Source organism: Engraulis encrasicolus, chromosome 2, assembly GCF_034702125.1.
Source record: "Engraulis encrasicolus isolate BLACKSEA-1 chromosome 2, IST_EnEncr_1.0, whole genome shotgun sequence".
NCBI classification, from domain to species: Eukaryota; Metazoa; Chordata; class Actinopteri; order Clupeiformes; family Engraulidae; genus Engraulis; species Engraulis encrasicolus.
Genome location: NC_085858.1, coordinates 5479757 through 5501745, shown reverse-complemented (window position 1 = coordinate 5501745; position 21989 = coordinate 5479757). Strand labels below are relative to the sequence as shown.

At 42.1% G+C, this 21989-nt stretch overlaps 2 protein-coding genes across 5 annotated transcripts in view; one reads left to right on the top strand and one right to left on the bottom strand.

Moving 5' to 3' along the window:
- Positions 1–1016: 1016 nt before the first annotated feature.
- Positions 1017–7671, bottom strand: ccdc12 (coiled-coil domain containing 12). Its single transcript, XM_063220298.1, has 7 exons — positions 7546–7671; positions 6343–6428; positions 3454–3533; positions 3188–3249; positions 2645–2679; positions 2474–2550; positions 1017–1549 (listed from the first exon to the last, which is right to left on the bottom strand). Exons 1-7 carry the CDS (start codon positions 7627–7629, stop codon positions 1470–1472), a joined length of 504 nt encoding a protein of 167 aa, XP_063076368.1. The 5' UTR covers positions 7630–7671; the 3' UTR covers positions 1017–1469.
- Positions 7672–9534: 1863 nt separating this feature from the next.
- nbeal2 (neurobeachin-like 2) overlaps positions 9535–21989 on the top strand; it is a 93635-nt gene continuing 81180 nt past the window's right edge. For all 4 annotated transcript variants that reach the window (XM_063220287.1, XM_063220273.1, XM_063220280.1 and 1 more), the window contains exon 1: positions 9535–9987. In XM_063220287.1, the coding sequence (XP_063076357.1) occupies positions 9937–9987 (51 nt within the window). In that variant the 5' untranslated portion in view covers positions 9535–9936. The remainder of the gene's footprint in view (positions 9988–21989) is intronic.

The following is a 21989-nucleotide window of genomic DNA, read 5'->3' as shown; positions in this document are numbered from 1 at the left end:
AATCAAGCAATGCAGTATTTAGCACCTGTTCGGTCACATCTATGTTTGTATCTACATGCAACACCAACTGAGCTGAACCATTGCATCAATGCATATACTAGTAATAATAATAATAAGTAGTATTCACCATGTAGGAAAAGATGTAGTCTTGCTTGTTGAGTTTACTGATGGGTAGCCATGAGGTAGCCATGTTGAAATACCAAGTTCACACTGATTTTGTACACAAAATGTAACCGGCAGGCAGTGCCGGTACTCTATGTCTGTAATAGTTTGTGAATGCCTGGTGGGCAGGAGATTTTGTGGTCCCTAGTGAATGATTGTACTTGACTCATGAATATAGCTCATGTAGATTATTAGCTATTTAAAATTATAAACTATAAACCCTTTATCATTTAGTAGCTCTGCCAAACAATGCTTTTCGCAATCATGTGCAATAGTACCATTATGTGTATTGTATCATGTTTTCAATGAAATGCTGAGGGTTGTGTGCGTGTGTACTATGTAGGCTACTACGGTGTGCAGACAAGGCACTTTATGTTGTCATAAGTGTTAAGCTTGTAAAATCATTCTTCTGTTATTTGCAACTGGTCATTGTCCTTCATCTGTGCCTGTTTTAAGCTGTAGAGGAGCCAGAGTTATAATTTAGTTGTAAGCACTATATTACAGTCAGATGTTTTAGCAACATAATGCTTCTTCAGTATTTTACAATGTGATCGAGGACGAGAGAGAAAATTGCCACCTAGTGATCGACTTTGGAGCAGGACAACAGATGTCTTTAGTTTACAAATGGGTGGTTGTTGTTCAGGGGTCCCATTAATACTACAGGAATCTTTTATAGGTACTATCTATCAGACAGCAGTATTGTGAAATTTACACACAAAATTAAGTCTGACGTAAAATCTTTCAGAGCTTTGTTCTCTTACAAAAGTAAAGTGCTTATCAATATATTGACTTTGGAACCTTCTACATGAACTGGAACTAGTGGCTTAAGAAAGAATACAATAAACAAACCAAACTCGTATCAAAGTGTCTCTTTAATTACATTCCATTTCACTTTATAAAACATGAAACATTATGTTCAGACAAAATAGAAAAAAGAAATAATTGTGAAGCTCACATGATGTGTCAACAGTGTTGGACATACCGCAACAAATACATGTACGATGGTTAAATCTAAGATGGCGAAGACAGAGGGCTTCCGAAAAAAATATCGAAGCTATGTTGTCCTTCTGTGTTTTTCTCCTTTGAACCACTAAGGAAACAAAAGGACTGGTGGCCACCTTGTCATGAAGCTGCCATGAACAGTTTGTTTTATTCGTGGGTATAGATCGATCCCTGCTTCTTGTACACTAATTTAGGGTGTTTTGGATAGTTTTGATGTGGCAACAGAGCTGATCTGGGAACAGCTGGTCCAGCTTAAAAAAACATAAAACGGTACAGAAATGGGCCAGTGTGAGTGAGTGATGAGATCAGTCTGAATCCCCCTGTGCCATCCCAACAGCCCCCACTGCTCCTGCCAGCTCCTCTTCACTGCCTTTCAAACGCTCCCCTGAACACAGAAAAAAAACACACAATTTAGCACACTCTACTGTACTATATATACATTTTTACACACTTTGTTTTGTCATTTTATGCACCCATTTCATATGAGAGACAGCTACACAGATGTGGTGTGGCAAATAACCCAAGGCTCAGCCAAACCTTTCCCATTCATGATTCAGGCGTTTCCAATGCTTATTTTGTGTACAGCCTACGTACATATACCGGTACATACATACATCCTTTTAATTATCTGTGGTGACAGATCTTACGAGGTCTCAGAAAAAAAGAGGGACATTACAAAGGTTCTGATTAATAGTGTATACAAAGTTGACCTGCTATTAAAGACAGCCTGGGCATATCCCCAGTAATGCCACAGCTATTTTGAGACGCTACAGAGTACAGATCCACCCCAGTGATGTCATCAAGACCCGCCAGATCCCCCAGAGATGCTCGAATCCCACACCAATTACCCTACTAGTGGCCATGCCAAACACACCCAGCTGGCTCTCATTAGTCACACTAACATACACGCAGAAACATGCTCACAGATGTGTCTCGCTAGACTGAAGATCACATCTTCACATAGCTATGATTTAACAGATGGATTTTACCCCTATCAAGGCAAAGTACCTCTGAGCATTATAACAGGGGGAAAGACAATTCTGCCCAACAAAGGCAAAGGGCAGTAACAACATATTTTGTCAAAATTGAGTTTATACTGAAAATGGTCTCCATATTAATAACTCCTTTACCTTGTGACAAAAACTTAAGGTCCAGCTGTGCCCCATTTTAGAGATATTGCCATGTCAAATTTCCAGCAATCACAATATCCAACCTGCACTTTGCCTTTATAGGGCAGAGTAGCTCAGACAAATTTGGTAGCCACGGCTCATAGACCGTCATCAGCTGTCAGGACAAGGAGTACACTCACGAATTAGTTCGGCGATGGCCTTCTGTGTCCTCCTCTCCAACTTCTCCAGCTTCTTTGCAACGTCCCTCTTCAAATCCCTGATTCAGACAAATAAGGAAACGTCTTAATTGACGACTACATTGGTAACCGCTTGGTAACAGATAATCACACGGTGTTGAAAAAGCTGCTTACCAGTCAGGCTTCCTTGGTGCCAGATTTGCCAAATCCTACAAAATGCAAACAAGGGGGAAAGGTTACATACTGACTTGTACTCACTTACTTAGAGAAACATTTTCTATATTCCATGTCCAGGTGTACAGTTGTACAGTTGTATACAACTGCTTCCACCCAACCTGTGAATGACACTAAATGTACTATAATATGGCTGCTAGTTAGACATGCCGGCCTAATGAGATGAACTAATATCTAATAATGGATAGATAGTATAGATAATATAGATAGCGAGTATAGTGAGAATATAGTGAGTATAGTGAGAGAGGGACAGGAAAGTGGGAGGAGAGAGGTGGGGAAGGACTCACAAATGACCCGGGCAGGAATAGAACCCCAGTCGCCGGCGTAGTGGCCCCATGCCAAATAGTGAAGGACACAGTCTTTGATGAAAGTGTTAACCCTCAAGCCTTGTTAGTTAGAGGTTAATATGCATCACTAATACGAGTCATTTGAACAGCACCTGGAATGGTAGAGCCGTATTAATGTGTTCTTTCCATCACTCACCACTTCCTCGATGATGGGCTCTGGGATGGCCGCCTCCAGCTGGTCCTTCACCTTGTCCTCCACTGGGAACAAACAGAGAGAGCATCGAGGTTAGGAGGCAACTCTATCAATGGTATGATCAAACTTTCTGAAGAGATATCTGATCGACGTGATTTTGCTCTTCAGTGTTTGTAGTTATTCTCAAACATGCAAAAAACAGCCCAATATGCTTTCAATTCAAGATAATGCCTTTAAGGAGAAGTGAGGACTGTGTGGGGTGCACTGACCTGAGGCAGGCTTGGCTTTGGGCACCTGTCTCTCCTTCAGCTCCTCATCCTCTGGGGTGTAGTTCCTCAGCTTTAGCTCTCTGTACGAGACAAGGACAAAGTCTGGTGAGAAGTGCACCCCATGTGAACATCCTCAGTGAGGTGAGTCGGTGTCAGTGAGGGGGGTCTTCTTAAAACCATTTCTGAATAGCTGCAATTAAGGGAAATGGTCATTGGATGCACAGCTGATTCCGATATGAGGGTGTACACGATTGAACGGGCAGAGCAAGAAAATAAAGACATTCCTCCTCCCAGTAGTTGCACTATAATCTTCCAAAATGTTAATATTAGAAAATGAGCATCACCTGAAGTTAGAGGCTTATTTCTGAGTTTTGTTTATTTTTTTGTTCATGCCCATTTCCCCACACAAACGTTTCCAGAGGCACTAGTTGGGTGCCAACCTATGGAAGCGCAGTGCTGTTTATCACCAGCAGATGGCAGGAGTGAGAGGAGAGCCTGCAGGGCCATCGGAGTGGAGAATAACAAGAATGTAGTGGGAGTTCATCCACAAGTCATCTCAGTGGAACACGGTGCAATGTAACGCATGGTGCAATTAAGTGTCCGTGGATTGCGTCCAAGACGGCTTTAACTGGTACTTGCTCTTCAATCGTGTTTGTTTAATCTTTGCAACCAATTCCATATGAGAAGAGCCTCCAGACAGGCCTGGTTAATATCTCCTAAAGGCCACATTTAGTGGCTCTCAGTTACTTCTCTTACAATACAATACAAGCCTTTATTGCCATTATACAAGGTATAATGGGCTTTTTAGACTATGGTTATGACTTATAAGCAACACAATGCGTTTTTCCCCCACTTTTTTCCAACTAATATTTCCAAAATTGTTTCAGTGGTTCATAAACTTGCAGAGGGGTGAATGATGGCACCTCTGAATTTTCTTTGTCCCTCACCATGGGCTATAATGGCCACTAATACAATTACATGAGTGGACCTTGTCTATTTAGGTTGAACAACAGATAATTCCTTAATTCCACCAACCAATAAAGCTGTCTGAAAACGAAAGCTACTCAGTCAGTGGTGCCTTCTTAAGTGGTAGAGACAACATAGTCTGGAAAAACAAGAGGACTCAGTTGAATCCACTATGTCCCCGGGGCAGAATGGAAACTCTAAATTCTTTGGGAGCGGGGGGCAGGGGGCTACTGACTTTGGGCAAGGCTGGGGCCTGATGGGTCACCGTGAAGGGGAAAGCCCGGCGGTTTCCTCCACCAAGGGCCTGACCGTGATGACTGTGACCGTGTGAACCACTTTCAGCTCTGGAGTCCTCTGTGAGACAGACAGAGAGCGGCTGAAATGAGTCCACCGGAACCCCAGAGGAGTTGCTCCGGTTCTGCCCAGGCTTACAAACTGCAGTAATGGAGCTGGACACATTAATCAGAGACTTAAGCCACCAGCCACCGCCACCAGCCAGCACAGCTGTAGTGGTCCTTGTATGGGTAAACAGAGACTGGGAACAGCTAGTGTGGCAGCAACCTAGCAAGTCTATAGGCAGGGTTTCCCCCAGCACTTTAATGCTAAGGCGCCCACCTTGCCAACGCCAACCACCTTGACCAAGTTCCCTGAAAAGATACAGATTTTGTTCTGTGAATGTAATTTTTAAAAATTCCTTAAAGTATACTTTTAGGGTTTTCATATTATATTTCTTGTGAAACTGCACAGCATAGCCTTTACAATGATGACAGTCACGTGTCTCTGATACCGGCTAAACCCCTGCTGGTCTGTGGGAACACAGACCAGCTTCTCCATTCTCTTGTAACCAACATGAGTATAGGGGGGTCGTAGGGGTAGTATACAGTATATAAAGTAGTGTTTCTCAACAGGAGAGCCACCGATAGAGAGGGTCATGGCACATCTTGGCCTACTATAAATAGAGATATAACATGGCTATAGAGTATGTAAGAGAAAAACATTTTGAACTTGCAATGGGAGTTCCAGATAGTATATATTTGCTGGTATTAAATCTTTAAAAAGTGTATTTATGTATGTGCTGTGTCACCAGCTAATAGCCTCCAGTGATGATTTGTGACTAAGTGCTGGAGGATCCCGCCTGTGTCTGTTTGGGAAACTTGCATTTGGATGCCAAAATAGCTCGGCCTGTGTGTGGGTCAGGCCAAGCAAAGTGTGCCCCACGTGCTTTGGGAGGGCGAGCCACAAATTCAGCTCTGGAACACAAACAATGGAACACCAGAGGGAAAAAAGAGAGGGGGAAAAAACACTGGTGGTTGGAGGAGGGGTGGGGAGGGTTGCGAGACTGAGGGAAACAAGCGGATGCAGAGAGAGATAGAGAAAAGAGAGAGAAAAATAGCAAGAGAGTGCACATGTTTGAGAGGGAGAGAGAGGGGGGGGATGCTGTGCCCCAGCAGCCTGAAATAGAGCACTGGGAGCTCTGGGCCAGCTGAGGGGCCCATTACCACACACACGTCGCCCAGTACTGAGCAAGCAGCGGCTCTCTGGGACAACCAGGACCGTGTTGTGAAAGGTGTTTGTGAAGGACATTGGGAGTAGAGTAGAGTGAGAGAGGGGGAGGGAGGGGGATCCATCAACTCTCATCAGCAACACTGGGCTGGTTGTTTTCATTTGCCGTTATCAGGTGAGAGCAGCTTCACTGTGCTTCAATTAATCATTCGAAGTGAAATTTAAGCAAAGACTTTCATGACCATTATTTGGCAGGCTAACAAGAAACTGAGCGTGACTTGGCCTGTGACCGAGTAAATTGTTTTTTCTTGTTTTTATTTTGCAAGGTTTTTAAATGTGTGTGTGTGTGTGTGTGTGTGTGTGTGTGTGTGTGTGTGTGTGTGTGTGTGTGTGTGTGTGTGTGTGTGTGTGTGTGTGTACCTGTGTCTGTCCTCCTCTGTCTCCAAATCTGGGGCCTCCAGCACTCTTTTCCTCTCCGGCTCCACATCCTGGGTGTCTCTGCCCCCCTGGAGGACCAGAAGCAGCAAGGTCATTAGTATCAGTGAACCAAGGTCATGAGTGCAGTGCATAATGGTTTGCAGGCAAGGACATCAACAAGGTGAAAATGAACCAATCAGGTTGCACACAAGGATATGCATTTCTGAAATGATGCATAAAATGGGTGAAGTAAAACATCAAGTGTGAAATCACCGCACATCCGAAAGTAATAAATCATACTGAGCCACAACCGAACCTTTAAAAAAATATTATGACAGACACCAGCAATGAACTGCTGTGCTGTTGGCAATGGTTCAAATCTTGAAACAAAAGCTAAGGAAGAACACCCCTGCACACACCCAGACTAAACTATTGGATTTTCCTGGAGATGCTTCCTGACCACCTGGCAGAACAATGCAAAATAGTAAACAAACCATTCATGGATTGCACCAAGTGTAAAAACAAATCAACACGTTTATGTAAATAACAGGAAGCACATATCACAGCTACACGTGATTTCATGTACCAAGACTGTAAATGGGGGACCGAAAACCAGAAGGTCATACCAAACCCAATAAATGTTCCTAGGTATTAAGGTAACCAAATATCTTTCGAGTCTTATTTCTAGCCATCACAGTTCAGAGCAGTCACAGTCAGTGTAACGAATAAGTTGTATGTGCACAATTATGTATCCGTTACATTGTAATCAATCTTACCGTATTTTAAAAACAGTCTGCAGTCAAATCAATGCCTTAATGTCAAAAAGTGAGGAGAGCCCTTTAGATCTGTTGCTGGATGGAATTACGATAAACGGAAAGGAAACTGTTAGAAATTCATTTGGCTGCCTATGCTAACTGCAAGGCTAGGTCTTTCAGTAACGCTAACCTAAGTAGGGTTGAGAGTGGTCTTGGTTCAAATAAGTCAGGAATCAATAATAAACCTCTTCTATTTTGACCTGGAAAAAACAGCCGACATAGTGCTACATGTTCCAACAACTACGGTAATTTGATAATCTAGCGTTAACATTGTTAGCATGCCATGGCTTATGACAACAAAGTTAGCAAACAGGTTAAATCTCAACTGCTATTGCACTGCAAAGGCTCGCCAGACGTATCACTTGATCACTTATTGATTTATATAACTCACCTGAAGTTGTTTGTCTCTTAGAGCTTTTAATCGCTCTTTTCTTTTTAACGCTTGCTCCTGTAGTGAGACTACTGGCTTCTCCATCCTAGCGTGTACTGGTGCCTTACATAATCGAACACAGAGTCATAGATGATCCAGACGTGAAGTAACATTTTGTAGAGTGTCGAGTACATCAATGGATGTATAATTTGGTGGTAGAGACGCATCACAGAGAACAGAGTTGTCTTCATCTTCGCTATGTAGCCTCTCATTTTTGCCAGCTTATTGAAAACGGTTTTTGTTGTTGTTTTCTTGAAAATCAAAATACTTTTACACCCTCTTCCCCAGAGAGAACTAGGTTTGCATGCCACATTATTCTTTGTCGCTGTTCTTAATCTGAACTGTCCCATTTCCCATTCAACACAATAAAAGCCTATCACAATGCCATGTTTGATGTATTGTTTTAATTGTTCTGATTACTAGGCCTAATGCATTACACACTATCACAAACTAAACAAGCATCACTGAACAATCAAAGTAGGCCTATTATTTAAGGCCAACTGTGAGGAATGCAGAGGAATGCTCATATAGGCCTGTGTGTTGCAATGCGCTACTGCACAAATCAAAAGTGGTCACCAGATCGGTATGAGATTTAAAAAAATGCCCAAAGGCCTAGGCTATAGCCTACTAAAAGTGAAAGCAGTCTTAACAAAGAGCCATCCTCTTATTTGCAGTTTATCTGTCCACAAACTGTTTGATTTGACTAAAGATGATCAAGTTAGATTAGGATTTTTTTCAAAGTCCTTCAATCTAGTCAGCAGAAGTAATCCTATTATTTGCACAGTGCCTATCAGCCATTAATGTTGTTGATATGTTCACATGAAGTTTTACCTAATAGGCTAAAAAAATAAATTATTAAAAGAGTTGGCATGAGGTCAGCCTTTACAGAATACCCCCCCACCCCCAACCCAATCCCTCTCTCTGTCTCTCTCTGTCTCTCTCTGTCTCTCTCTCTCTCTCTCACACACACACACACACACACACACACACACACACACACACACACACACACACACACACACACACACACACACACACACACACACACACACACACACACACACACACACAGAAGATGTGATTTCTTTTGAAACGCAAAACATGCTGCCATTGAAATGGTCTTGTATGTTCCCCTCTCTCTCTGCCCTTCATCTGTTGTTTGGTGTTTATGGAGAAGTGCAGGCTCTTCCTCTGTGGTTGCTGTGGAGAAGTGTTTCCTGTGAAATGGGGCCACACACACACACACACACACACACACACACACACACACACACACACACACACACACACACACACACACACACACACACACACACACACACACACACACACACACACACACACACACTATAGCTGATATGAGGTTCATAATGTAGAGCACCTCACCTCGTTCCCTCTAAACTGGTAAAAAGCCAATGCATCATCATCGGATATTATAGGTAACCAAAAGACAGCAAGGACATTGCAGCAGTTTTAATGCATAAGGCATTATTTTTCAGGTAGGCTATTGATAGTGATGGATGCATCTATCATTTGAACATTGTCTTCAATCTGCTAGACCATTCTAATAAAACATTTTGTAATGCAATGAATTCAGTGAATAAACATATGGTTTCATTAAGGCCCTACTCATATTTGCAATGATAATTAAACGTTAGTTTTTTATATATTATTATACTTATAAGAACATTATAAGAACATATGGTATTCAAGGTTACTACATTAGGCCACAAGATACCACTCCTAATAAATAAGATTAAAGTAGGCTAACTTGTTTTTAAGGTGACAAGTATACCATTTAACTGGAGGGATTCAAAACGCCATCCCATTTCTATCCACAGACAGTTGCACAATTTGTCAAGAGACTGATGTAGGAAGCACGTCGGTCGTGCGCTTGATCTGGATCCGTGTCCAGACCTGTCATCTCACCAGTGCAACACTAGTTGGGGACACAGCCTACCGAATGCAGAGAGGAATGAAGCGTGAACGTTGACTTGTTCTACGTTTTTTTTTTGGCGTGCGTATTTTTGTTAATGGGGACGTTAGAGCCAGTGGGCTTACAGTCAGTGCCTTCTTCCGTATATTCGTCTTTTAGAAATAAGTGGTGTTCTGTAGTTGTATGATTTTAGGGGCTTGTTGACCCAGGCTGTTTGCCTGCCTGAGTAACTTTAGAGCTTAGCGATCAGGTAGAGCTCTAGCCAAACGACCAAGAGAGCATGTATTGTCTCATCGCTTCTGGATTCATTGTATTCCGTCAAGGAAAAAGCGTTGGACTCGTTACATCGCCAAATGACGAAGGAGACATGCTATAATACCTTTTAACGGAGGGCGTTTGTTAAAACGCTTGGGAGAATGGCTTCCAAGGAACGACTGTATGAGCTGTGGATGTTGTATTACACCAAGGTGAGTCACTCGCAATAGATTACACACTGCCTGAGACAGTCTGACACCTGTTGCGGTAGCCTTGCCATGGGTTTCTGTCCACTCCACGATTGTTTATAGTCTGTTGTTAAGGTCTCGAACTCCTGGGAAACTAATGTAAATGTATTCATTTGGCGCAGCGCTATCGTGCAACCATATTTGTCATTTCTTGGTCTAAGTAGCCTATGCAAGCGGGACATCAGGAAGTGTGTCTTATCAATGAGTAATAAAAACATATCCAAGCGCACACGTTCAGCAAATGTCTATAGATTGCCATAAGCGAGACGAGACGTTTGATCCAACTATTTTGTATGTTCTCGGGGTGGATTTCCGCTTTTGTTAGGCTACATTGTAGTCACAGGCGGTTTATTATTTTCCATCGCTGTCTCGCGGACTTGGTTGGCATTCTTCTGTTTACCTGCGCGCGCTACTTCCTCATTAGCCCCGCTGAAATGTACATTAGTGTTATAGACGTCTCAGTCCGGAATTTGATAAATGTTTGTGCCGCAAGTGTGGGATTCTCGGTCATATACTGTACTTTAACGGTAAACTCCATTACGCATGGGTCTGCATTATCCTTGTTTGGTCTAAGCTTGTCATATATTATGCTTTGTCACTGCAGGTAAAGGGCAGGTAAGGGTAGTCAAATAAATCGAGGCTGTATGTCATGTTTGTGACTGAGAGGTAGAACTAGTAGGCCTACAGTGTGCGCCTTTGGGTTGCCCCAAGTACCCCAAGTCTCCTTTGCATGTCATGTAGAACTACTGCAGTGTATATTTCGGGTCTAAATGCTGAGGCAAAGCCATTGACGTTTTGTAAGTGATGGTTGTACCACTGATGAGTGTACCACTGTGTGCTGTCCTATGCCAATAAATTGTTTTGCCCTGCAACAATGGAACGATGCTAAGAAGATGACCCAAAGATGGCATTCATATCTCTCCAGTGTCTTGGCATCTCTACTATTGTGCCCTGTAGGGTTGATCAGTTGTAGACTGTATCATGTAGGGCCTATGTTGAATCTTTCCAGGTACAGGTACCTTCTCTCTCACTCACTCACTCACTCACTCACTCACTCACTCACTCACTCACTCACTCACTCACTCACTCACTCACTCACTCACTCACACACACACACACACACACACACACACACACACACACACACACACACACACACACACACACACACACACACACACACACACACCCTGCAAGCCAGCTGTAGTAGGGCCAACACAAAGGTTAATTAGGCATGTCAGGAAACAAAAGGAACTGGATCTTTTTCAGGGAGTGGAGCCACTAACCTACCACTCCACTTCCACCATCACTCAGTTTACCAACTGTTGTGTGTGTGCGTGTGTGTGTGTGCGTGTGCATGTTTGCGTGGTACTGATATTCTGTTGAAACTATTCAAATGGATCACAAGTAGCAAAATTATTGTCATATTAATGTGCTGTTAAAGCGTTTTTTTTTTTTTTTTTTAATGGTTCATATGCCTTTATCGAAGAATCGTGTTGGGATGTGCAATAGTGTGTCATAGCAGCAGTTAATATCTGAGTGCCCAACCACTTCCTTTCACAATAGAGGACAACTGTGACATCACTATATCACTTCCTCTCGTGGCCTGCAACCTGTACGCTTTCGAGACCCTGCTTATAGTTAACTTGACTGTACTTCGAGAGAGAGAGAGAGAGAGAGAGAGAGAGAGAGAGAGAGAGAGAGAGAGAGAGAGAGAGAGAGAGAGAGAGAGAGAGAGAGAGAGAGAGACTAACTGCTGTTTAGGATGAGAAGCAGAGATGCTGTTCACTTAGCTGCTGTGAGTGAGATGATGTGTAGACATTTTTCTTCCTGTGCCAGTGTTGAGAAATGACCTGAGGTAACCCTGCTAGTGTTATGAACTAACTCCACTCATCAAAAACGTTTCTGCACTGCAATTACACACACACATACAAAATCTAATATAATTGGGAATCAGGACCTGTGTGTACCTCAGACCCACCCTGAAGATATGGCTACATCTGCTGCATCTCTCTCTCTCTCTCTCTCTCTCTCTCTCTCTCTCTCTCTCTCTCTCTCTCTCTCTCTCTCTCTCTCTCTCTCTCTCTCTCTCTCCATTCTTCTATAAGGTTTAGTGTGCTGGGGAGTGTCACCACTGTCTTTTATCTGTGGAGGCTAAAAGACGTCAGTAAACTAAACTGAGTAGCAGCAGCAGCATAGCCGTCATCCTTCTTTAGGGGCCACAACATTCTTTTGCAGAGAAAAGAAACATCTAGATAAGCCTGGCCGCCTCACAGAAGTTGTTGTTTCTGTACTACAGAAGTAGGCCTGACAGCTAATACAACACAGTAAATGTTGCGGTGTTAATTCAACACTTAAAGAGTTCATTTAAGTCCAAATTATGTCAAATCAACTCTCTAAGTGTTAAATGAGCACTGCAGAATTTACTGTGAAGGTTAGGTGTTGCTCAAGAGAATTGACTAAATTTAGTCATCATGTTCAGCCTCAGACCTCTCCCTCTTCTTCCCCTGTCACCCACTGGAGTGTCAGAGAGAAGGCAGCTTCAGCTGAGAAGATGTGAAACAGCTTTAACCCACATGGATGGACAAAGTGTGATGTACATTTGTAGACTATACAACAGTGAACTATGCAAGTCTAGTCAAGTCAGCTTTTATTGTCTGTTTCGTCATATGCACAGGTCATACAAGGAAATTGACATTACGTTTCTCTCTCTGTATGAAAGGACATAGGCATACACAGCACTGACATTTACAAACTGACGTCAAAGTGCAAGACAGGACAAGTAGCTGTGATGGACCAATAAGTGATGAAGTCACTGAGCATTTAACATTGTAAAGTGACAGTGATGGACCAATAACAGTGAAGTGATGAAGTGATAAATAATAACATTTAACATGTGAGTGACAGTGATGGACCAGTGATGAACCAGGAACAATAAAGTGATGAAGTATAACAATTTAAACATTTAACTTAGAACATTTAACATATAGGGTCAGAGCAGGGATCAAACCAATTGAACTCTCCTCCTATATTACACTATGTTGGGATGAAAGCTGTATTCTAAATTAGTACATTCTTTGGGGATAAACTCTAACTTGCTTCCTATATGGTTGGGATCAAAACAATGTAACTCTGATCTCAAATAGTATATAGTGGAACAAGACGGTACTTTGTGCAGTATAGTGCTCTGTGTTGTTGTGAAGGAGTGAACATTTTGGATAGCCAGCATGCTCTTGGTTTGGCCCAAAAACTGTGTATGTGTGCTGCTCAATAATGCATTGTTTTTTTCCCAAGGCCAATAGTGCATGCAGTATACAGCATGTGCAGTGGAAAACATGAACCGGAACCAGGGCTGTGGACCTGGCTGCTGCTGGGGCTGGCATGTTATGACCTGTTAATGTATTCTGAAATTCAGTGATGCTTCGATAATATCAAATTGGAATGAAATAGCTTTTTTATTTAAGAAGTTGCTTAAATATAGAATCAGTGAAGCTGGCTGCCACGTGGCATGTCGTGACGTGAGAGTATGACTGATTGAGTGTCTAACTGACTAAAGGTGGGTAATGGTTGTAGTCGGCAGTTTGTTTGGGAGACGACGTATTAGGATAGCAAGTTTCGGTGTCTGGGATAGAGAATCAGGGCTGTGCTGTTCGTCCCGACATGTCATGATCTGTGGTTGTACCACGTCCAGCTTTTAACTGAAAATTGTGTTGCGTTCAGTGCCAGCGAAGTAGTAGGCTACTATAAATGTGAACCCGTTAAAATCATGAAAGAAACATGACCTCCGTGGTTGAGGCAACAATGACAGTTGAGCACATATAGCGAGCACTAATACAAAACAAGGAAGGATCTGTAATCCTAAACTTAGCAATAGCTCTCTTCCCTGAATGAGGGATTGTTTATTGTTTATCAGCTGCATCAATGTACTGTATTTGCATCAATGGCAGTGAAGTCCAGCGTGTGTGTTGTATTTTCACTCACTGCAATCATGCAGGAGCTTTAGCATTTCACAGTGAAAACCCCAGTCCAGTCCAATCCTGTAGGAAACTGAGTCTCTTGAATGACCATATCACCTGTTCTCAGTCATGACCAAACACTGATGTCATGCAGACTTTGGGAAAATATGCCACAGTGATGCATTTCATTGATTGATTCATGTCTTATTTGTTACAAACTGATACAACATACTGTACACACAGCATACATATATCGGATACAGATAGGATACACATATCATAGGGGTGGGTATTGGCAAAGGGTTCACGATTCGATGCGCATCACGATACACATGCCACGATGCGATTCTATCACGATGCATTGCGATTCATGTACTACTGTGATGCATTGCGATATTTACTTCAGTAAATGTGTAAAATACAGCTTATTTGTCAGTTGCTGTGTAGCTTTCTTAAGTCAGTTCATTCTATTTAAGCATTCTATCATCTGGGAGAGAGCTTACATCACAACAGAAATATTACCTATTCTCTACTGAACAAAATAACCCGTGGCAAATCAAATTTTATTGTTATCAAATAATCAATTGTCATGAATCCATGCAGTATATTGAGAAAATAAGTATCACGATACCTTGTCATGAATCGATGCATTGTATCGTGAGAGTAAGTATCGTGATGCATCGATATGACGATTATTTTGCACACCCCTAACATATCAGTGTTTATAGAATATGATGACAGCTCTGCCTGAACTGTACATTGATCTTCTGTGAGATGACTCTGAACTGTTTTTGAATTGACCAAGCTGTTTCCTCAAAACCCATCTATTTAACAGTGTGCAGACATACAGTAGGCTTTTATCACAGCAGTTTTATGAGATGAGAATTACGAAATCCCCTGATGTTCTGCTGTGGAGGGATGTGTTGAGGCCTGTCTCTTATCTCTGTGTCTGTGGTGGTGGAGATGTTCTGGGCTTTCCAGGCTTACCCAGGGGAACAGTTGAAGCACATACTATCTGTTGGACAGGCAGATGGACAGGCTGACAGACAGACAGGCAGACCGACAGACCGACAGACAGGCAGACCGACAGACCGACAGACAGGCAGACAGGCAGACAGGCAGACCGACAGGCAGAACGACAGACAGGCAGACTGACAGTAGGCAGACTGACAAACATAGGCCTACAGAACGACAAGCATACAGAACAAAAAACATACAGACAGACATTCTAACAGATGCATGTGTAGAGATGTACGTAGAGATGTGTAGAGATGCGGGAAGACGTATGTACAATCACTGAGGCAATCTGGCAAATTATTGTCACCACCTGTTAAGCCACATTGCTTAAACTACGAAATGTGGAGGATGGAGGAAGTAAAGGGTTGAGAACAGTGGTGAAGAGAGAAGAGTGTGGGTGGTAGTATGCCCTTCTCCCCTTACCCCTCTGCTCTTCCCTCTCCTGTGTCATCTCCCCCTGCTCTCTCTCTCTCTCTCTCTCTCTCTCTCTCTCTCTCTCTCTCTCTCTCTCTCTCTCTCTCTCTCTCTCTCTCTCTCTCTCTCTCTCTCTCTCTCTCTCTCTCTCTCGGTTAATAAGAGGGTAATTGAGGAGAGGGGAGACCAGGGAAGCATCATGGTGGACTGCACTAGTTGACATTGGGTGTAATTAGGCTGTCATAATGAGCTGAGCTGAGCTGAGCTGTGTGGTGTGGTGTGGTGTTGAATCTGGGCTAATGATAGCGGGAAAGGGAGAGCACACACACACACACACACACACACACACACACACACACACACACACACACACACACACACACACACACACACACACACACAGGGAAGCCGGCAGGGTGGACAAAGGGGTCCGTTGTCCCAGGCCCAGGGAGAGAGGGGGCCCAAATTTGGGTCCTCATTACATTTAATGTATTGGATGGGGCGCCCTTTCAGATGACTTTGTCCTGGGCCCGGCAAAAGCTGTCAGCGGCCCTGCACACACACACACACACACACACACACACACACACACACACACACACACACACACACACACACACACACACACACACACTGGCAGCCCCTCACTGGGAGTGACAGTGTTCTCCTTTCATTCCTCTGGTGTTCCGCATCCAGGCTAGCGCTAGGAGATTAGCCCTCTGCCAGGGGACCTGTCTACCTCTGCTGGGGCTCTGCTAATCCTCTCTAGGTGATAGCCGCGTGTGTGCGTGTGCGTGCGTGCGTGCGTGTCTGAAACCCTGCTGCACCACTGTATGTTTGTTGACAGTTGTGTTTGTGGTGCGCGTGGCGTGTGCATGTATGTGTGTGGCGTGTGTGTGTGTGTGGCATGTGTTTGTGTGTGTGTGCGTGTGTGTGTGTGTGTGTGTGTGTGTGTGTGTGTGTTTATGTGTGTGTTTGTGTGTGTGTTTGTGTGTGTGTATGTGCGTGTGTGTGTGTTTGTGTGTGTTTGTGTGTGTGTGTGTGCGTGTGTGTGTGTGTGTGTGTGCGTGTGTGTGTGTGTGTGTGTGTGTGTGTGTGTGTGTGTGTGGCATGTGTGTGTGTGTGTGTGTGTGTGTGTGGCATGTGTGTGGCATGTGTGTGTGTGTGTGTGTGTGTGTGTGTGTGTGTGTGTCTGCTGAGCTGAGTCAGGAAGCCAACTGTGCTCTTTGTTTTCCACTCAGCTGGCGAAGGAAGCAGTGAATGGCCCTGCATCTCAAGCACATGTACACAGACACACACACACACACACACACACACACACACACACACACACACACACACACACACACACACACACACACACACACACACACACACACACACACACACGTGATGGGCACACTCACCTGGGTCAAAGACGAGACGTGCATTTTTTTTGTTCCGCACTCATTTAACTATCAAAAAAGTAAATTAATGAATTTTGAATGTTATGCTGATAAACAGCATAGTCTGGTGTCTCATGTCAGTAACATTTAAAGAAAAATAATTGTGAATGTATGTGTTAAATAATCTCATAAAGTGCAAAAACGTCATTCAGTGTAATGGTCCGAACTTAAAAATCATCAATACATCCTTGAATAATTATGCAAAATGACGAACAAAATTCTTTTTTCACTCTCTGGGCATAATTCTATAAGTGTTCTTGTTATTGTATCAAAAGCACGTTTCATTACCATTTTGTTTTGATATTCAAATCATCTGGGGACTTTTGTCCGGATTTTCAATTCCTTAGATATCATTCAGTGTAATAAGATCAACATGGTGCTTTTAAATCATAATAAAAAGTGATAGTCACACACAATATGTGACATCATCAAAAGGAACCCTAGGGACCCCTTAAGTGATGATGCAAAGGGAGAATCTTGTTCTTCAATAGTCAAAAAATCTGTATTTTTATCTTGTGGTAACAGCGTCCACAAAAACAGATGTCACTCAGTGAAATGTCAAATACTTTTATACTCAGATATTCATCCAAACAAGCATATTTTCTAAATAGACATAGTAAACATTGTGGGTCAAAGTCATCGTCTCATGTAGGTGACTAACTGTGTGCTTGTAAAAAGGTAAAAATAAGGTGAAAAGTATTTGGTCGTCCTTCAGTGTAAGAGATGTCATTCAGTGACATGCAGTGTAAGGGCCATTTCATTCAGTGTAATCAGTTCATGGTTGTATATTAAGAATCAAAACGGCAATATAAGTTGCAATATTACTCTAAGATACAATCTTGAAATTATGACTTTTATTGTTATTTCCATTATAACCTTGTTATTGCCATGTAGCATCCATATTACTGGGTAGATTCTGGGATTTTGGAAGTTGTACATGAATTATCAGAACACCCTAAGTCACAATCCCCGAAATATGCAGGTTAACAGACAAAAAAATATTTTTTTATTGTTTTAGGCCTAAGTAGTAGCCTACCTCTAAGCTTGTGATCTTGGAAGTTCTTCAAAACACATTTTAATGCCCCAATATTAAGTAAAATACCAATTATTTGACAACATCTATTTCTGTTGTCACTCATTCAGGACGTTGAGTACTGTAGTATGATGGTAACAAAATGATGAAAAGTAGCTGTTTATATAGGCTTTTTTGCCAAGGCATCATTCAGTGTAATAGTTGTGGTCATTCAGTGAAATGCACATTTTTATGTGAAAATGAAGTCAAATTCTTACGAAACTTATTTGTTTAGCACAACAAATGCGGGGGCATACAACAAATGAATAATTGTGCATTTTAAACTGATTTTCTCTTCAGTGGAAAAACTTCTTAAAGCCAAATGGGTGAAATGCACTCGGTGAAAGACTACAAACACTGCAAAAACTATTTGCAAATGCCTTTTACTAGAAATTTTAGGTTTGATGAAGACCTTAAATATAGGCCTTTACTATGGTATGTAGCTTATTTCAGTTTTTTAACGTCATCTATATGTTTTTTGCATTATCAACAGTTTAACACCGTATTACACTGAATGACATTTTATGGGTGAAAATGGGGTAAAATGCATGTTCCTTACTATTTTCTGAACAGAAAATAATAAACTTAATCACTCTACACTCCAATGTACCCAAAAAAGTTGAAGAACGGTGTCAGGGAACAGTTTTATTTTTTGGAGTCCTGAAAACCCTGTTTCGTCTTTGACCCACCTACACCCACAAACACACACACATCCACATGCATACATTCACGTGACCACAGACACACAATTTCACTCGTTCACGACACATGCTCACACACACACACGCTCGCACGCGAAACGAAAATGAACAAAATACTCTTGCACTCACATCCATGTACATGTCCACACACACCCTAAACAAACAAAATATGCTCTCACTCACAAATGTGTCCCAGTGCACGTCCACAAATTGATTTGTATTGTGAAGGCTTCGAGGCGTGCAGGCGTGCAGCTCTCTCTCTCTCTCTCTCTCTCTCTCTCTCTTTCTCTTTCTCTTTCTCTTTCTCTCTCTCTATCTCTCTCTCTCTCTCTCTCTCTCTTTTTCTCTCTCTCTCTCTCTCTCTCTCTCTCTCTCTCTCTTTTTCTCTCTCTCTCTCTCTCTCTCTCTCTCTCTCTCTCTCTCTCCCCAGAGGTGGGCCAGTCCCAGTCCGACCCAGCCCAGCCCTGCTTCCCATCATTGTCAACCTTCTCACTTCAACCTCCTCACTTCAGTTGGTTCAGTTGTTAATCAATTTGTGCTTGGGGTGTGAAGCATCTTTCTTTTGCGTTGATGGAATCGAGTGTCTCTACGTAGTTGTCTTTGATCACATGTACTCTGTGAACATTGACGACAATACTCAAAACAAAACATGCATATAACTCTCTCCCTCTCTCTCCCTCTCTCTCTCTCTCTCATGCTCTCTCTCTCTCTCTCTCTCTCTCTCTCTCTCTCTCTCTCTCTCTCTCTCTCTCTCTGTCTCTTCATAGTTGTCTTTGATCAGATGTACTCTGTGAACATTGTCGACTATACTCAAAACAAAACCTACATAGAATTCACATGGCCCTGCAGGGACGGGAAGCAGAAGTGGCCGTGTTGGGACATCTCAGGATTGTACTGCTCATGGGTGTGTCAGAGGAACTGGCGTCTCGCAGCTCTACAAGATTGCCCGTCTGATTGGGTGGCTGTTAAAGAGTCACTAAGTAGTTTTCCTCTTTGGTTGCCGTACAGGGATTGTGACTCATCAAGAACTACCAATCTCACTCCCACCCCACAATTAATAGCCCATTGAGGGTAGCAAACGAAGAACATTTAGAACTTTTCACCCTATTACTGCTTGCTGAACCACTGAAACAGCTTTGGATAAGGTTAAAAAAAACTACTTGCCTTGGTGTTCCTTTACCTTAAATCAGGAGTCTATACTACAAAGCTGGTTCAGGAGTAAACCAGGTTAAGTTAATGGGTAAATCATCTAATAGAAGAGCCTGGTTTACCTGAATTAGCCTCGTGGAATAGGCCCCTGTGATGTGGAAATAGCGTGTTTTCAAATTGTTGGTGTCTGTAGAGAAGAGCAGTATTTGCGCAATAAATAGGACTGAGTGCAACAGGGTCAATGTGACTGGCATTCCTCATAGTAACCCACATAGAGGAAGCAGAAGTGACCAGGGTGGGCCGTCTAGGGACTGTACTCATGGGTGTGTCCCAGGATTAGATTTGTTTCACTTCTGATATCGGAATGCAAAGTATGTCCTTCTGTCCAGATACCATAGGGCATGCTATGTTTAGCAGTTAGTAAGATGGTTTTATAGACATTGATTTGTAATGGTTTCAGGCATACTGTATAGTTACAGTATTTATGAGTGATTCTCCAATTCGGCTACACTTTTAAGTCCGTGGATTTTATTTGGCAATTCCACTAACTATTAACTGCATCCAATGATGTTTTGGACATTAGAAAACATTTATCTTTCATATAATACAGAAAGTGTAGACTTGGCATTATTTCCCTCAGCAAGAATGAATATTTAATACTGGTTTTGGGCGTTTTCATGCCGTCCTGTTTTCCAAATGTCAGATTCAGTCTTCATATTAGCATGTAAAGAAACTTGTTTTGCTCAAGACGATTGCAAATGTTGATTCACAGTAATCATCACAATATGACAAAACTGTCAGAAAGACCACTGTCCTTTCTATTATACATGAAATTTGCCATTTTGTGTGTGTCCACGAAAACTGTGTTAACCGTGTCACGGTCTGAAACCCCCTCCATAAATCAGTAATGGTTTGGTCTTAGGCCATACGAATAACATCACGTGATGTCATAACCTCTTTGGCAGGATATGGGAAGACTTTTTGGTAAATTTTGAGCTCCATCCTTCCATAATTTAATCCATTCTTTTTCATGCTCTCATAGCAGGAAAATTGCCTGTCAACTGTGTTATCAACATATTCATAAGAATCTGAATTAGAAATCACATGTAGAAAAACACAGATAAAGCATACAGATACATGAATTGATTAAGGTGTTGTGGTGGAACTTCTGAGGTCCTCAGTTAGCACAACACCATAAAAATGGCTGAAATGTCAACCGTGTTACCGTCAATGGTGTTACAATTAAGTATGACAGTCAGGGTTGCCAGATGAGGCTGATGATTTCCAGCCCAAAAAATGTTCAAAATCCGCCCTAAAAACCTGCCCAATTCTATTGATTTATATGGCAAAAAGTGGGCAGGTTTTTCTGATAGATGCCATTTTTACCCGCACACGGCCATCCTAAGCAGCCCAATTGGGCGGGAACCAGCCCAATCTGGCAACACTGATGACAGTTGAGGAGGAGTATGTTTTTGCCAATTTATCTCCATATTGACAGACAAACAAAAAAATAATTTGTGTTCTAGGGAGATGGGTTTGTCTGCTCTGTTTTTTCTCCTAAAAAAGTGCCGACTTGTTCCCCTGCACTGTTGACCGTAACACAGTTGAGTAACACGGTTGACTGTTTTGAAAGTGTTTTTGCGCTATTGATTCCTTATGTGTTGGAAAAATCCTATGAACAGACACTAGGGATTATCTCTGGAGAAGGAAGTGTTGTGTAAGGAGGGTGACTAAATTCAAATCAGACGTTACAGGGATTTATGATGAAAAATGTGTCAGTCTGTATCACAGTGGATCATAAAATCCTACTTATGAAGCTCAACAATCACATTTTCTATATCAGTTGCACAGATTAATGACAACATTACTGCTAAGGGACATAAGCACTTTCAAACATATATTGTTTCAACTCTGTAGTATTTTTATATATATGTTTGAAATGACATAGTATTTGTCCATAACACTGTTGACAAAATAATTCAGCAAATGTTCGCTTTCATTACAGTATTTATCAAATGATTTAAGATGAAGCTTGACAATTTGTTTGTTTGAAAACTTAAATACATTATGTAAACATCTAGGCCATTTAGTTGAAAAAAATACTGATAATTGACATTTTGCTTTTGCCAAAAGCGTAGGGGAATCGTAGAATCACTCTTGTACATTTATGCTCTTAAGCTATGCATGTATTGATCCAAGTGATGTGTAGGCC